The sequence below is a fragment of the Colletotrichum fioriniae genome (assembly GCF_027942845.1).
Source record: "Colletotrichum fioriniae strain IMI 355084 chromosome Unknown scaffold_1, whole genome shotgun sequence".
NCBI classification, from domain to species: domain Eukaryota; kingdom Fungi; phylum Ascomycota; class Sordariomycetes; order Glomerellales; family Glomerellaceae; genus Colletotrichum; species Colletotrichum fioriniae.
In genome coordinates, this window is record NW_027076837.1 from 7,178,812 (window position 1) to 7,195,351 (window position 16,540).

The window sequence follows — 16,540 nt, forward strand, 5'->3', positions numbered from 1 at the left end:
TCGACCCCAACAATGCTCGCTGTCACAGACCGCCGCCGCCGCCATCGCGCGCCACTCACTGCGATCTTGGTCCTTGGGTCTGGGGTCACGGCCCATGGCTGGAGGTGCTAAGACTGTGGGAGGCCAAAAGCCCATTCCCAATCTTATCTCGAGTGTTCCAAGACTGCCCCTCGATTGTAAGCCAGGAGAAGAAGCCACCTGTTAGGCTGTTACCTTGCCTTGTGTTATCTTGAGGTAGGCTCTTGCTCGGGATTCAAGTAATAGTCAGATAGTTACACCGCTCCTCCAGCGGCCTCACGACTGGGTGCTTTTTTGATGTGATTGGGTATGACTGATCGTTCATTCAGAGAATACATCAACAGATAGGCAGACACGCCAGGTCAGGATGCGGAGAAAATGAAATTATCATTCACTCGGCGTGGATAACAAGACAACCCATCTAACCGTAGATGCCTATCTGCCAAAAAAAAAGAACTTCGTACGGAGTACCTTATTCGAGGGAGCCCTCTGCACAGACCTGGCAGCTGGGTCGATCTGGCTGGGCCGGCAGCCGATTGCATTGTTTCTTAGTGACTACGGATACCTACCTAGTCCTGGATTGCTTGTTGCCTGGGCCCTGAGGTGCTGGGCTCGGTGATTGTCGCGGACTAATCCCACCGGGATTGAGTGACCATGAAAATGTCCATGTAGTCACCACTTCCCGCCTCAAACTGCCATGCAACTTTTCCCTCCCCCCTTCTACCTTTAGGATTTTGCCGAAGTTGCCCAATGCCCATTCCACCCGTTTGAAGTTTCCATGTTCCCCTGCCTGTTGGCTTAGGTGTTCTAACTTCTACCTTGGTTCCTTAGTGTGGCGTTTCTTCTTGTTGCAGTCGTGGCGACGACAATGTATCGCGTGGTGGGCATTATGTGCCCTTTCGTACATGTTCCTAAGTCCCCGTTCCTGGTCTTCCGTCCCAGACCGTCCCAGGCTGTGTTTGGGTTACCAATAGCGGTTCCCACACCTCCCCGTTCAGTCCCGCATCCTGACTCCCTCATCACCCACACCTTTGGCTACTTGGGTCCTGTAGTATACGTAGTACTGTCTGTGTCCATACACAACAGTTTGGCATTGTCAACCCCGTCACTCATTGCCCGTTCTGGATGTGTTCGACTGTTGCTGAGCTGAGGTAAAAGGTGCAATTTCGGGGTCTGTAACTTTGTATCCATCCGCCCGCCCAAAAAGACAGAGAAAAGACAGCCGCACAGTGCAAACCCTGAAGAGCCGGGCGAAAGTGGTCAACAGGTGGAACCACGAATCGGCTGTCCAAGCTTCCGCCAGGTCCCGTTCTGTGCCAAAGTAACGCCACCAGGCCGTATTTTTTTTTCTGGCCTAGAGAAGGGTGAGAAATTGCTAGTCGCGTAGAGAGCTTCTCCTTGGCCCTGCCACCCACGCATGCCTCCACGTTCACCTCACGTCCCCCGATCCCCAAATCAAACATCCCCCCTAATTAATTCCTCGACCCGTCTCCGTCCTCTCACCACCCTGTGCCCACCGAGCCTCAAGTCACATCGCCCCGGCCTTTCAACTTCGCCCTCCCGGCCCTCCCGGCTTTTGGCTCCTTTTCCCACCTTAGACCGCCTGCTTTTGTCGTCCAACCATACACCGTATCGTATTCCATCTTAATACTTCTTCCCTCCGTGCCACTCCCTCCAACTTTCACCTTTCCCTCTCTTTCGCTAGGGCTTGCGACTGCGACTTCTGCTGTGATTCTTTCTACCCGTCCACTCCCTTTGTTGTCCTTCGACTCCTATTTCGTCCACTTTTGGACCTGGGCACCAGAAACCCTCAGCGACAACAGCAGTACTTCCGATACATCCTTCTTTGCCGTTTCCGTATCGCCGCGAATCAATCGTCAAGCAACCACCAATATGCCGGCGCGAACTCTCCCCACCTTCACTCGCGCCGAGGTCGAGGCTCACAACTCCAAGAAGTCTTGCTATGTCACCATCGGATCCAACGTATACGATGTGACCGACTTCGCCCAAGATCATCCCGGTGGAGCCGATCTCGTCTACGATTACGCTGGCAAGGACATCGACGCCATTCTACGCGACCCGACCTCTCACCCTCACTCCGAGGCCGCATATGAGGTTCTGGATGACTCCCTGGTTGGCTTTGTCATTAATCAGAAGGCCGTCGGCGGGCTTCGCAAGGTCAATGGCGCAGCAAATGGCAAAACGAATGGGCATGCGAATGGAAACGGAAAGGCGAACGGCAACGCCAACGGCACCACCGAGAAGACTGACGAAGCCGAGGGCGTCCAAATGAACGAGCACGGCGAGCTTTGGGACGGTGAACGTTGGGTCCATCCCCGAACTGGAATGGCTAGCGAGGAGGATCTAAGCAAGGAGACGGATTACACAAGCGATTATAAGAAGCACAAGTTCCTCGACTTGAGCCGCCCTCTGTTTCCTCAGATCTGGTTTGGCGGCTTCAGCAAGGAATTCTACCTCGATCAGGTCCACCGCCCTCGCCACTACAAGGGCGGTGAGTCTGCGCCTCTGTTTGGCAACTTCTTGGAACCTCTGTCAAAGACACCCTGGTGGGTAGTCCCGCTCGCATGGCTTCCGCCCGTCGCCTATGGCACCTATCTGGCTAGAGAAGGCATGGACAGCACCTTCCAGGAGGTTTGCTACTGGGGCTTTGGGTTTTTCCTCTGGAGCTTGATCGAATACGTCCTGCACCGATTCTTGTTCCATCTCGACAAGTAAGTTCCCTTGCGACTTGAATTCAGCGTGAGAGAACCATCAGACTAATATGTTCAATTAGGTGGCTTCCTGACAACCGTGTTGGTATCACTGCACACTTCCTTCTCCACGGCATCCATCACTACCTGCCCATGGACAAGTACCGCCTGGTCATGCCTCCTACCTTGTTCGTTGTTCTCGCCACGCCGTTCTACAAGCTCGCGCACTGGGTATTTTCGTACAGTTGGCACGCTGCCACGGCTGTCTACTGCGGAGGTATTTTCGGCTACATTTGCTACGATTTGACGCACTACTTCTTGCATCACCAGAACCTCCCTCTATGGTACAAAGAGCTCAAGAAGTACCACCTTCAGCACCACTTCCTCGACTACGAGCTCGGCTTCGGAGTTACCAGCCGGTTCTGGGACAGTATCTTTGGCACCGAACTTCCTCCCATTGTGAAGGCCAACTAATTCCACTCAACCACCGCACACGACCGCAACATACACCATGTCATGATGACGACTTCTGGGGCCTATTCCTAATACCGAACAGAGCAGTTTGCTCAACTTCACCCTCACGTGTCCCACAATGTATATACGCTTTTAGGGCTTTACTTTAACGCTGTAATGGGGGTCGTTTCACGGGCGTTCTTAGGAGATGGCTCGAATGAGCCTTGCGTATTACAGCGCCCCAGCCAGCTATAATGCGGCCGGGAAGAGCCGTCATGTTCTCATGACAGGCTGTTTTAGTACAGAGTATTTTGAATGATACCACACACCGAGATTATGCCATAAAATGACTAGACAGCACGTTCGTTTGCCGCTCAACTATGGCCGTAACAGGTGACGAGTCTGATGTCTGCTCGTGGCGAGGATCATAGCTTGGTAGAGGAACAAATGGAGTAGCATTTCCGACGCCATGGGCGCATCTGAACGGCGAACCGTTGCAGCAAACGTGTTCACGGGCAGTTGTAGAGGGGGTCTGGTCGGGCCTCCAGATTGAAGTCAGTTTGGCATTTTACAATGCTGCATACTTAGCTTCGAGTTTGGAACATGTAACTCTCGGTCACGTGTTCGTATGATTCCTCAAGGCAAGAAAGGTCTGTTTCTCATGGCTCAGATGGACGTTATTTTTGTTGCTATTTTTTACCTCAGTCGTAAGGTAGAGCGTCCCTCAAGGTGAAGCGGCGTGATAGGTACGATGCTACACTGTGATACGCGGAACTCGCCCGTCTGAGTCAGCATTGCAATTACGTAAGACACACTCTCTCCGATTGCGACCAGTGGCCACCTTCCAGATTTGCTTGGCTGGCAGGTCCTTCTCAGCGCTTGGGCTGTCCCTAGCCCGATTCACTGTCTCGCCTGGCCCAAGATTTGTGTCTGCCGCTTTCGTGTGACTGCGCCAACCTCTCCATCCCACGGATTATCTCGCTCTTCCCCTCTGCACCCACACCGCGATAAAACCTGTCATCTCGAAAAAGTAGACAGCAGAAGTGGGAGGATAGCGCCGACTCTTCCTTTCTCATCTCTTTCATTTGGAAATCAGAGCAAGATGTCAGGCCTAGACGTAGAGGCGTTGCTTGACGCCACCGCAAAAAGCTCTACCGAGACGAAGACACACGACGTCGAAGAACGCCCCAATGGCGATCGTTCCGAGCGCAAGGAGCGCGATCGCGGCCGCGATGGAAGCCGCGATAGGGACTACGATAGTCGTCGTCGAGACCATGAGCGCCGCGACCGCGACCGTCGCGACCGGAGCACGACACGGAGCCGACGCGGAACCCCGGACGACATCAAGACATCAACCCCTCGGAGCGACGCTGGTAGCCACAAGAGTAGGCGGAGAAGCAAAAGCCGCGATGATGACCGCCGTCGCTCACGTCGTCATAGAGGAGATGGCGATTACTACAGAGGCGGACGAGCCCGCTCGCGATCTCGGTCACCCCACCGCTCTTACCGCTCATCACGCGATGACTATCGCGAACGCCGCGATCGCTCCGATCGCTACTCTGGGGACCATCGCCGGGCTAGGGATGACGATCGTCAAGAAACTTCCAAGCGTGAGGCAACACCACAACTTACTGAAGATGAACGCGATCGCCGCACTGTCTTTGTCCAGCAGCTCGCCGCCCGTCTCCGTACTCGCGACCTAAAGGCATTCTTCGAAAAGGTCGGCCCTGTCAATGAGGCTCAGATTGTCAAAGATCGCATTAGCCAAAGATCCAAGGGGTATGTTCAAATCCAACCAGTGCTTCGCTGAAGACTCGCTAACCATATCTACAGAGTTGGTTATGTTGAATTCAAAAACGAGGATTCAGTCACTCAAGCGCTTCAACTTACCGGACAGAAATTGTTAGGTATCCCTATCATCGTCCAGCTCACAGAGGCCGAGAAGAACCGACAGGTTCGCAACTCCGAGACCACCAACGCACACCCGAACTCGATCCCCTTCCATCGCCTCTATGTGGGCAACATTCACTTCAACGTCACCGAACAGGATTTACAGGCTGTCTTTGAACCTTTCGGCGAACTTGAATTTGTCCAACTCCAGAAGGACGATAATGGACGCAGCCGAGGCTATGGATTCGTGCAGTAGGTTCCGGTCCTCGTCTACTTAATCTCCAGGGCAATGCTAACTGTTTGTAGATACCGCGAAGCCAGCCAAGCCAGGGAGGCCCTTGAAAAGATGAACGGCTTCGATCTCGCTGGTCGCCCAATTCGCGTTGGCCTCGGAAACGATAAGTTTACCCCTGAGAGCACTGCCAACATCTTGCAGAGATTTCCTGGCCAAAACCCACAGTTCCAAGGCTCTGCATTCTCTGGTGCGGGCGGCCGCGGCCCCCAGACGTCGGCATTCGATCGCGCAGGCGGAAGAGACAGCGAAAAGTCTGGCGGCGCCAGCGCCCTTGACGACACAGATGTCGCCGGTGTCAACTTTAACAACTACAGCCGTGATGCCCTGATGAGAAAACTTGCCAGGACTGATGATGCTTCCAACGGAGTAGATGAGCGACAGGTGTTGAAGCCCAAGACCGAGACCAAGCCTCTGCCGGTCAACGTGAACATGGCCAGCCGATGCGTCGTCCTGCACAACATGTTTGACCCTGAAGAGTACGTTGCTCCTTTTTCTCCCACCCTCCCTTTACACGATGCTAACATTTCACCAGGGAAGAGGGTGAAGAATGGGTCAAGGAATTGGAGGATGACGTTCGACAGGAAGCAGAAACCAAGTACGGCCGCGTCGTACACATCTCCGTCGATCCGAACTCCAAGGGCGACATTTATCTCAAGTTCGACAAGGTTCAAGGTGGCGAGAACGCTATCAGAGGCCTCAACGGTCGTTACTTTGGAGGCAGGATGATCGACGCGTCACCTGTTGTAGATGCCGTCTACAGCAGTTTGTTCTCTCGCACACGAGCGATCTAAAAGCTAATCCATGGCCCCGAAAATACTCGTCTAGGACCCCCCTAAAGTAAGGTTCCGATATATCGTGGCACTCCACCTTCGCTTACAAGATTGCTAGACCGATGCCATCGTCCTTCAATCCTCGCTCACTGGATCGAGCACTGGCAACCGCGAGACTTGCATCGTTGAGTTGCCTAAGGCCGCCATCCGCGTCCTGCCAAGTCTTTGTCACGTCAGACACCCAAGGCCTATCTACCCCAACATCACTGGAGAGCAGGTTGACATCGCACTGATTCTCTGCAGAAAAAGCTTTGATTACACATTCGATCGCCACTTTTTTCTGGCTGATATTTGTACCTTAGGTTGTTCCCTTCCAAGTCCTCCATTTACATGCGGAGCGAATGACAGGTTGCCAAAACGGCGTCTGGGTAAGGAACAAAGGAACTGTAGTTTATGCACCACATTAGGTACTAAAATTGTTCTTAGCAAATTCTGCTTGATCTTTAATGAGCCAGCGCAATGGCTAGCTGCAGTTGGTCTCATCGTTGTCATCTCACATGCCCCCAAGTCATGTTAACCCGTAAAGTTGTCCAACCTGGCCAGCAGGCTGGCTGTGAGGCTCACAACTGGCAACAATGTTCGTAACTCGTGAGCGAGAGCGCACTCGGCCAATTTTCACTATGACGGCTTGGTGATGGGCCTCACCGAGTTCTCTGGGGCTACATCTCCTCTCAGCCTGTTCTTTTTTCCAACGTATCAGCCTGGTCCTCCACAATGAACTGTGGTCCTGCCAGACCGTTGTGTACTCGAACGAGTAGTGCTCCTGAGTGCAATTGGAAGGTTCCCAACCTCCCAGCTTTTTGGCATCTGGCTACATGCCGTTCAAGATCCTGGGCTCTTTTTTCTCGTTCATCGATTGATGAGAAAGCTAGCGGTCCTGTGGCAGCTACCTTCTTTGCCCAACTGTGCCCAACTTTGGCCTAAGCAGCCTCAGCAGCCTGGCTCTGGGGAAAGTCCACTTGTTCTCCCTTTTTTCTCTTCCCTTCTTCTCTTTCTTCTTGATCACCAGACACGCAAAGGCTTTCTTCAGTCATTAGGCACTCATGCCAATGTCATAACTATCAACCACAGCTAGGCAGGCTGCTTTTGCTTCATTCACGCCTGAAAAATCCTCAGTTCATGTACCCGTCTTGGTACTTTCCAGGTGCCCCCTCTACCGAGACCATCTTCCTTCACTGGATCCTAGAAGATGCGGAAACGCTCGCTGTGAAGGTAGTAGTTTCCATCTTGTTGCTTGTGATGGAGAACACTGTCCTTATTACTGTTGATTCACTGTCCATGCCTCCCAAAGCTAGAAAGGATCTTCTCATCGGAGCTGGTAGTCTTGCGAGTTCCACTTCGGCTGAAGTTATATCGCTGAACTCATCGCATATATCGTCGTTGTTCGTCTTGTCGTCAGACGGCTTCACAGGTGAAATCAATCAATGCAACAACATTCTTTCAGAACACAACTTAACATGATAAGATGCTATTTGTCAGCGTCCCAGCAGCTTTCTACTTTTCACAATCGTACTTCATGCCTCAAGCTGAACAACTCTCATCAACTGTCGTTCCATTGCAATCTGCTTGCTGCACGACTTGAGACCACGAACATACACAAACCCGTGAAAACAGCGAGAGCTACCAAGCCCATCTCACCCTCAAGGTCAGCGAAGGCATGGTGAGATGTAGACAGGGCCAGGACTCCGGAAGTACTCCCTCCTCTTCAGTGAGAAAGTAATGTCGAGAAGGAGAATCAACATCCCTCCGTGCTGTTGCTATTTTGAGGCTATATAGAGTCTCTTCCCCCTGGGTCTCGCCTTTCTGGGGTTATGTTGAATATCTTGCCCCTGAGCTCTAGGCCTTTGGGGATATATGGAATATCTTCATCCCCATTACGCTCCCTCTCCCTTCTGGTGGTACTTGAATCTGGTTCATCGTGTGCTCTCGCCCTCTTGAGAACAGGTGAAAGTTCGTCTCGTAAGCTCTCACCCTCTTGAGTAGGCCTGGAATATCCTCGTCCCCGTAGTCTCACCACGCCTCTTGAGGGATAAACAAAGTCTGTTCCTCCCGTGCTCTCGCCCTTTTGAGTATTAGTGCAAGCCCTTGCCGTGAGCTCTCGCCCTTTTGAGGTTACCTGAAAACTTTTCTTCTCTCTCTTCTTCTCTTGCTTTGCCCACCTCACCATCCTGTCTTCAAAACTTCTTCCTTCCAACATCATCTACGCCCACCCATCTCTACTCTCACCCATACTTATCACGTCATATTTCTCTCTCTCTCTCTCTTACTCCTCGAATTCCATCACCGAAGCCCTCTGAAAATCCCGTCCGTTCGAATTCATACATCCAACTTGCGGCTCCAAGGGGCTCTCTCTGGACGCCTGCTTGTTCGAATTTTGGTGTTCACTCTCGACAGAAAGCAACAGAGTAAAGTTACCAAGGTAAGGGCAGTCACTTCTACTCCCATCGAGGTCTCTATCGTCTTCTCGTCACAATTCCTCCCTTTCGCGGCTCGCTAACCGAATATTCCCAGGTTTTCGGCCCGACAGCATCGTTCGCTCTCCAAGGAGCTCCAGAAGACGACCATTCGACTATTGTGCCTCTCATTAGGTTTTGGGCTTGCCTCTGGACATCAAGGCTAGGCCTGAGATCATCAAGAGAGCGCCGGAACAATTTTATTGTCCTCCATCGACCCTTTTGGTAAGCTCTCACCCCTCTCTTGGCTCTCGAAATCCAGCTGGGTAGAAAAACAGCAGACAGTCAGAACGAAGTCGATAAGTTTGCTTGACTTGCTCATTCTTTGCAGATCTCTAGCTTCATAGCTTCAACTGTACTCCAGACAAGGGCAGGTACTTGCTTCAACATTCGACGGTACCGCCGAGTCTGTCCGTTTTCTCTATCTCGGTATGTGGCATTTCTCATCAACCACTGATATTCGTTTCCCTCTCCCACCTGTCCTTTTTACTCTACTTCTTCCATACTGTCACGAAAGTCACATAGCAAGGCTGTGTGACTCGAGTCACTGGGGTGGCCGAAGGAGCCATTATTTCGTCCCTCTGGGGTTTAGGAGACAAGCGTCGAGGGGTGGACTCTGCACATTGTTCAGTCATTCGCATAGCCTTATTCTTTCAGTGTCAAATGGCTCTGGATCAGTTACAGACCAACCCAAGTGGATTGGCGGGTGGGTGTTTAACAGGGTGCATAGATCCAGTGATCTCACCGAGCTCACCTTCTACTTCACCTTACCCATCTCTGTGTGTATTCTCCTGAAAATTTCCTGTGTGCACCTTCTTAAGGGGCTAGTGTGGGCTGCTCCTGCCTTCTCGGAATGGAAGACATCAATTTTTTTTCGCCCTTCTTTTTCGAATCACTTACAAACCTTCCATCACTTCTACTTCCCACCTTCAAGACTTCCGGCGCTCCCGCATCGCTCAGCCTCTTCACCCTATCATCATCAGCCCAGAAATATTCCTCGGGTATTTCTACATTCTTCCACACTGCCTTTCGGCTCATACCACATCTCCTGAACTCACCCTCTCTTTCCAATCCAATCAGCCTCGCGCGGTCACGATGGCCGACTCAGGCAGCGCGAGCTCTGGCTCAGGACGCGGAGGCGTTTGTCTCGCCGAGCATTCGCCCCAGTTTGCTGCGACCCGCGAGCCATTCCGGACGACCCCAAGCTCATCGTCAGATAGCACCGTCCGCAATGCTAGATCACCTTCTGATGTCTTTGCTGCCGATCTTTCTAACCAGAATTCGCAGCTCAACTACAAGAATTACCAGTTGCCTCAGCCACCCAAGTTCCAGCCGACGAACCTCACTTCCACCAAGAGTCAGGATCAGGGTAGCAACCAGAGATCGAATCGTACCGTCAGCCAGAATCCTCCCCACTTCTCAACAGGAAAAGCATCTTTTCCCTCTGAAAGAACGGCATTTGCAACTCCGACTGGTCGTTCTGCCGTACAGCCAAACGCCTTTGGACATCGATCTGGCCCGTTGCCGTCTGCTACATCTGTCCGTGACTTTGGAATCACTCCCAACGCCAAGACTCCTGGTCATCATACCCCGGGCTCCTTGAACAACGACACTCGACGAATCCAACAGCATCCTGCCCCCGTTGAGGACAAAACAAAGCTCAAGCCAAGCTCTGAACTCACAAAGACGAACAAGATCATCGCAAAGATGGCTACTCACTGTCAGATTGACGGACCCTTGGCTGGCCCTCTCCGGGAGAGTCGCCGCTCCGAGCTGGCCAGAGACCATGTAAGTTCACATCGTGCTTCGATTGGGCGCTTTCACTTTAGCCAGGCTTCTCATCTCCCTATTTCCGTCACCACGTTCCATCTACACTTCCTACTATTTCGACTTCCGTCTGTTGCTCTGTACCAGATTACTGACTTTGAGATGAAAGCCTGCTTGGATTCCCGCTCGGCAAGTTCAAGCCGGAATTATGACGACCCAGCAGGCGATCCGCCGCACTCCTGGTATTCCGGCCAACATTGCCAATGACCTTTGCGATGGCCTCCAGGTATACTCGCAAAAGGTTAATGACATTCTTCGCCAGGCTGTCAATGAGGTCGCAGACATCAAAATCGATCTCGAGTACAACGACAAGGTTCTTTGCTCCAATAAACTGGAGGCCAGTATCATTTCCGAGGAGCGTGAGCAGCTCAAGCGTGATGTTGCAGAGATTCATCGCAAGTACGAGGAGTTGGAGGATCGTCTTGCGCGCTACCACGTGGAGCAGGAAAATCACAAGAACACGGTTCTCGAGTTCTTGGCCCGCCTCGATCCTCGCAACGATGAGGAGAATGATGACAGAGAGCAGATCGTTGCCGATCTGCTTCAGGTACGTTTGCATGATTCTTGGTTTCTGAAAGATCGCTAACGACACCAAATCAGACTCTCAAGGACTTCATGGACCGCCCTAGCTCCCGTTGGATGCACGGAGAGCGTGAGAACTCTTCCAAGGCTATTGCCATCCTCAGTACCGAGAGCATCGCCGCGCTTGAGAAGGAGAACCAGCCCCAGTCAGCTAAGCGGCTCCAGCAGTCTCAGGATGCGCGTCGTGCTCCTGCTTCGGAATCTCATGAAATGATCCCCACCTTGGACAATGCCCTGCAGCCGTTCTACCACCAGCAGAACATGGCAGGCTTTCCGCCTGCTCAGAGTGGTCCTTCCACTTCTTTCCCGGGCATGTATGGCCCTGGCCGTCGGTCTGGTGACAACCGCACCGTGTCTTCCGCGGGTTGGACTCGCGCATCTAGCGGCGCCCCTACTCAGTATACCGGTTCTTACTCGCAAGCTCGAGACATTCAGAGCGGTTTCAACGGTGGATACCAGCAGCCCAACGGCTTTGCGGGACCAAGCAACCATCGAGGCCAGATCAATATGCCGTCTCGCCCTGGCACTGCCATGGGTCACCGCGGCTCGTTCCGTCCCAATGCTCCTGAGTTCCACCCGGGCATGTACGGCAACTTAGACAACGATGGCTTCCACAACGATACGTCCTACAACATGAGCTACGGTCCAGGACCCAATGCTGGTTCTCGCCACGCCTTCAACGGAGGCAGTACTCCTTTCCGCAGCCCTACCCCTCGTTCCGCTGGTCATTACGGCAACTTCGAAGGACCCGGTGGTGGATTTTCTCGCCCGTCTCCTCTGGTGCCTTCGGGACGTCAAGGCTCCCATGGTTCCCAGTACGGCATGAACTCGAGCCACATGGGCTACAACAACGACTACTCAATGGTTCCACAGCGCACTCGTAGCCACGGTCCCAATTCGTCCGGCAACAGCCACCATACGGCTGACATCCGTCAGCAAGGAGATTTCAGTCCCGGTCCCTTTGGTCAGGGTGGCAATGGCCCCAGCCATGCAGTCACCAGCCCCTTGGCTTCCGGTAACGGCTTCAGTGAGGATGAAGGCGGCGACAATGAGCGCTATGCTCGTGCTCTTGAGGGCATTTGGGGTCTTGCGCGGGGCTAGGTGCTCCAGTTTGCCTCGAATGTTGAACTTAGCATCCTGTCGCGCTCCAACGACGTTGCCATCCTTCGTTACATGATGAAGCTCTATGCTCCCTTCAGCGAGCAGCAGGCGTGGTCTTACATTCGCCAGCACATGAACGACCCCATGAGCCGCGCTTGTCTCATCTCTCGCACCATTATTGATCTCCTTGTTAACCGGATCTTCACTTTCGAGGCCTGGGAGGGTTTCTCTGTCGATGCTGATCGTCAGCTGCGTGAGATTCGCCACGAGATGAACAATCTCCCTGGTAAGTTTTATCGCACACTCCTATCGATGCAAGACTAGTGACTAACTTATACAGCGGGTCAGGGTGGTGCTCTTCAGGTGTGTATTGATCGAGTTGCGTCCATCGTCAACTCTTGCATTAACCATGAGCGTTACGACGCCTACCGCAACCACCGGATCGAGTACTTCCAGGCTGAGCTCCGCGAGATGCTCTCGCCGCTCTTGCTTCCCGAGTCTGAAGGCGGTCCCGACCTGGAGAGGGCCGATGAGGGGCTTCGCCAGATGTGCGAGAAGGCATGGTCCATCTCGGCGAAGATGTTTACCTCGCGATGGACTTTCGAGTTCCGCTTCCCCGTTACGGGAGCGCGCTTCAATACCGGAACCATGGTTGGCATCGCGCCCAACATTGGTCCCCAGCTTCTGCAGGCTGAGCATTGGCGCGTGCAGCTGGTGGTTACTCCCGTCATTACAGTTCGCAACGATACCGGCACTTCCATCTCGGTTGCCTCCATCACGAGCGCTCATGTAATCTGCATGAAATAGTCAGTAGCCTTGCGCCAGACCTACTCCGCTGCATTTCAGTCTGCGTTCTTTCTTCACACAATGAAGCTTTCTCTATATAACGAGGAAGCTGATGTACGACTTACGACTAACGACTCACGACGTTTGCGATTTTGCTTTCTCCTGGTCTCTTCCTAGAGCTCTCCAACGGCAACCATAAAAAGAAAAAAGCTACAAAAAAAAGAGCGGTGCCCTCAACTCCGCCAAGGTTGCCTTACGAGAGCTTTCATTCAGAGCCACCATAGTCACCATCGTTCTTATCAGCCAGGCTCTCACCGAAACCGAGAGAGCAGTGCCACCAACAGGCAAGGTTCTCAACATGGAGAGAACAGGGCCACCATCACCAGTACAGCACTGGACGCGGTCTATGAGATCAAAGAAGACGAAAGAGCCTTAATTATCTTTGGGAATTCACAACTTGGACTTCCGCTCTCTCTCAACATGTTGGAGTATTTGGACATGCGTCCCCAATTCTTTCAGCTCCATTGGGAACCAATTTGCGAGAGACATTTGGAACATCTCGGAAGATTGGGGATGGATACGCAGAAACTGGTTTCGAGATCGGCACTTGCGACAAAACGACAAAATCACAAAAAACTCATTTGCTTTTCTTTATCCCTTTTTTGTTTCCAGGGGGGAATGCCCTTGGCTAGCTACACTGGTCACTGAAGTTTTCTAGCTAAATTTCGAGGATAGATGTGTCGCGGCCGAGGGTCTGGATCTGGCTCAGAGAAAATTGGCGATAGAAAAGTACAAAAAAAAACCGTAAAAGTATTGTAAAAATCTTGGTTCCCTAAATGATGGTGAAAAGGAAATGTGAACCAGGCCTCCACGAAAGAAAGCTAGGCATAGCGTTAGTCAGGTGCCTAACGCTGCTATAGCTGGCTTATCGCACTGAAAGTAAGTAACATGGAGATTCAGTTTGCATCGCAGCTATCAAGTCACTGGCAATTGGAGAAGACGTTTGGTATGTTGCGATAATTCATTGATGGTAACACGCTCTACTGGCGTATTGGTCTGTTCGGCATCAGCTGTGCTGTCTTCGTGTGTACATTCAAGCAATGAAGACTAGGGTATCTGATCTTCATCTGTCGTGAGTCGGCCGTTTCCAACTCCATCCAAACCTCTATCCTAGGAACTACTATAAAACCTCTAGTCGGACGACTTGCGGAACTTGTTGACGACACGCTCGATACCGTCGCATCCCTTCTTTAGGGTCTCCATCTTGGGGCCGTAGGAGAAACGGACGAAGTGGTGGCAAGGGCTGTCGAAGAGATCACGACGTCTGGAGGGATTTAGGTCGAAGAAGATACCAGGCACGACGATGACCTTCTCTTCAAGACAGGCCTGGAAGAAGTTGAGACCGTCGGCAATGGCCTCAGGGAGACCCTCAAGGTTGAGCCAGCTGGAGGATGTCAGTATTGGCGCTCACCCACGTTCCTTTCAACGACAGCAACTTACAGGTAGAAAGTGGAGTCAGGGACGTATTTGATGATGAATCCCATCTCGCGGAGTCTGCGAACGACATAGTCGCGCTTGTCCTATTTACTTTGTCAGAAGATGTTAAACTCAAAGTCTCTCGCTCAATGGACTTACGCGGAAGTGCTTCTGCAAGGAGATCATCTCCGTCTTGACGAGAGTAGGGTCAAGCATGGGGATCGCCGCCTCCTGGAAGGGATGGTTGGCACCACCGTCGAGGTAGCTACCGCAAGAGCCAATGCTAAAGATGTGTCAGTGTCTCAATCCCCCGTTCCAATCTCATGGCCACCATTGTGTAGACCCGTGGGGGGAAACTCACGCCTTGATGTATTCTGCGAAGCCATGTTAGTAAGTGGTTCGTCAAGTTCATAGATATCCATTACGCACCCTTGGGACCAAGAATCCACGCAACACGCCAGCCGGGCAGTCTGAAGCGCTTGGTCAAGCCGTCAATGATGAGAACATCATCCTCGTCGACATCCTCGACGTTCTCAGCAGCAGAAATGGTGCTACCGTCACAATTGCTCGTATAGTTGTAGCCAGAGTAGAACTCGTCGCTGACAAAGGTGGCGCGGCCACGGCAAATATCCTGGATCTCGGCCAACTCGGGGTTTGCAACGACACGGCCGGTGGGGTTACGGGGGTTCGAGGTCAGAATGACAGAGGATCCACGGGAGATCTCCTCGGCGATGCGGTCGGGGTGGATATGGTAGCCGTCCTCCTCGGCGAGAGGAACAGGAATGGCGGAGAACTAAGTACCCAGTGTCAGATGCTATGCATTGTTTCATGCTTCAAACTCAGAGATAGAGACGTACGTTCTTGAAGAGAGACAACATCTCGTTGTACGCCGTGTAATCGGGCAAGAAGAAAGAGAGGTAAGAGTTTCCAAGAACGGCAGCGATACGAATCAGACCGGCACGACCACCAGGGACAATTGCGACGTTCTCCCAAGTGTATTTGCTGTCCTTGCCCTCGCGGTGCATGACGTTATAGAGGTTGGCAACAGCCTCACGGAGTTCTCTGATACCGGCAGTAGGGCCATACTCGCGACCGGCCATGGAGATATCGATGGTGGTAGGACGGGGGAAGCAGCCAGCAATGTCATCCTCAACTTCGGGGGCACCCTGGCCCAAGTTGGCCCAAGCATCGGGCTCCTCGAGAAAACCGTACTCGGAGGCACGCTCAGTACACCAAACGACACCAGTGGAGGCACGGCTGGCATCGAGACCGGCGTGGGGCTGGTGGCCTTCGTGGGCATTGCGGAATTGTCTGTGAGTCTTTGACTGGACCTCTGATGGAGTATGTCAGCATTATTCTTTTTCTTGTGGTGAAGCTATCATGGCCAATGACACCAATTGGAACGCCAAGAATGACATCGAGCTTGAGTTGGAGCTGTGTGGAGAACGAGGGGCAACTCTGCTCAGCTCCTACCCCGCACTCAACATCACAGCTCGACAACAAGCTTTTCTCCCACCCTTTCTGTTGTGCGTATCTGCAGGTAGCTTGGTTGAAGCCATGACATGTCGAGGAGATATAGGTATGTATCGCTTGGATAGCTGGAGTGGCATGTGCATAGTAAAGAAATGAGGAAAGGGTTTTCGCTCTTACCGTTGCCTCCAACCTCGCCGACACTGAAGCGTCTCGGCTTGGGCACACCGGTGTGCCGGTTGATGGAGAACTTGCGATTGCTGAACATATTGCCTTGTTGTGCGCAGCCGATGAATGCGGGTGGGCTTTGTTCTGGAAGTGACGGTGGGAGGTATCAACAGCTGGGCACCGGAAGCTGCGATTGAAAGGAGGGAAAGAGTTTTATCGTCGGTGAAAGAGGTTTCTCCGATATCACCTGGCTGGGAAAATCTGGGGAAGGTGAGGAAGGAAAAGTGCAGGTGCGGGAAGGGTGAAGCTAAATGCAAAAGGGGGAAAAAAGGGCTCTTCACCTTTTCAAGATGAGGCAGCGAGGGGCACAGAAAACGTCTTATACGGGCAAGCTACGAACTGGAAGGCTTCTCTTCACCGGCACTTGGGTCCTGACGTTGGCTTGGGAATCCCTGCAGGTCAAGAATGCAGCTCCCATGC

At 52.5% G+C, this 16,540-nt stretch overlaps 6 protein-coding genes across 6 annotated transcripts; 4 read left to right on the forward strand and 2 right to left on the reverse strand.

Moving 5' to 3' along the window:
* Window positions 1–1,911: 1,911 nt before the first annotated feature.
* On the forward strand, window positions 1,912–3,203 carry SCS7 (fatty acid alpha-hydroxylase; the record flags this gene model as incomplete). The annotated part of the gene is made up of 2 exons (XM_053193077.1): window positions 1,912–2,750; window positions 2,813–3,203. 2 exons carry the CDS (start codon window positions 1,912–1,914, stop codon window positions 3,201–3,203), a joined length of 1,230 nt encoding a protein of 409 aa, XP_053049608.1.
* A 1,081-nt stretch (window positions 3,204–4,284) lies between these two features.
* Window positions 4,285–6,158, forward strand: rsd1 (Phosphatidylinositol-3-phosphatase SAC1; the record flags this gene model as incomplete). Its single annotated transcript, XM_053193078.1, has 4 exons — window positions 4,285–4,961; window positions 5,016–5,324; window positions 5,379–5,843; window positions 5,900–6,158. The coding sequence occupies 4 exons, from the start codon at window positions 4,285–4,287 to the stop codon at window positions 6,156–6,158; spliced, it is 1,710 nt and encodes a 569-aa protein (XP_053049609.1).
* A 4,588-nt stretch (window positions 6,159–10,746) lies between these two features.
* N0V96_001857 (uncharacterized protein) lies at window positions 10,747–12,160 on the forward strand (the record flags this gene model as incomplete). Its single annotated transcript, XM_065756350.1, has 2 exons — window positions 10,747–10,751; window positions 11,056–12,160. 2 exons carry the CDS (start codon window positions 10,747–10,749, stop codon window positions 12,158–12,160), a joined length of 1,110 nt encoding a protein of 369 aa, XP_065615590.1.
* Window positions 12,161–12,395: 235 nt separating this feature from the next.
* Window positions 12,396–12,967, forward strand: N0V96_001858 (uncharacterized protein; the record flags this gene model as incomplete). The annotated part of the gene is made up of 2 exons (XM_065756351.1): window positions 12,396–12,404; window positions 12,509–12,967. The coding sequence occupies 2 exons, from the start codon at window positions 12,396–12,398 to the stop codon at window positions 12,965–12,967; spliced, it is 468 nt and encodes a 155-aa protein (XP_065615591.1).
* A 1,170-nt stretch (window positions 12,968–14,137) lies between these two features.
* Window positions 14,138–14,513, reverse strand: N0V96_001859 (uncharacterized protein; the record flags this gene model as incomplete). Its single annotated transcript, XM_065756352.1, has 2 exons — window positions 14,138–14,390; window positions 14,509–14,513. 2 exons carry the CDS (start codon window positions 14,511–14,513, stop codon window positions 14,138–14,140), a joined length of 258 nt encoding a protein of 85 aa, XP_065615592.1.
* A 330-nt stretch (window positions 14,514–14,843) lies between these two features.
* Window positions 14,844–16,160, reverse strand: N0V96_001860 (uncharacterized protein; the record flags this gene model as incomplete). Its single annotated transcript, XM_053193081.2, has 3 exons — window positions 14,844–15,215; window positions 15,280–15,755; window positions 16,073–16,160. The coding sequence occupies 3 exons, from the start codon at window positions 16,158–16,160 to the stop codon at window positions 14,844–14,846; spliced, it is 936 nt and encodes a 311-aa protein (XP_053049612.2).
* Window positions 16,161–16,540: the final 380 nt, after the last annotated feature.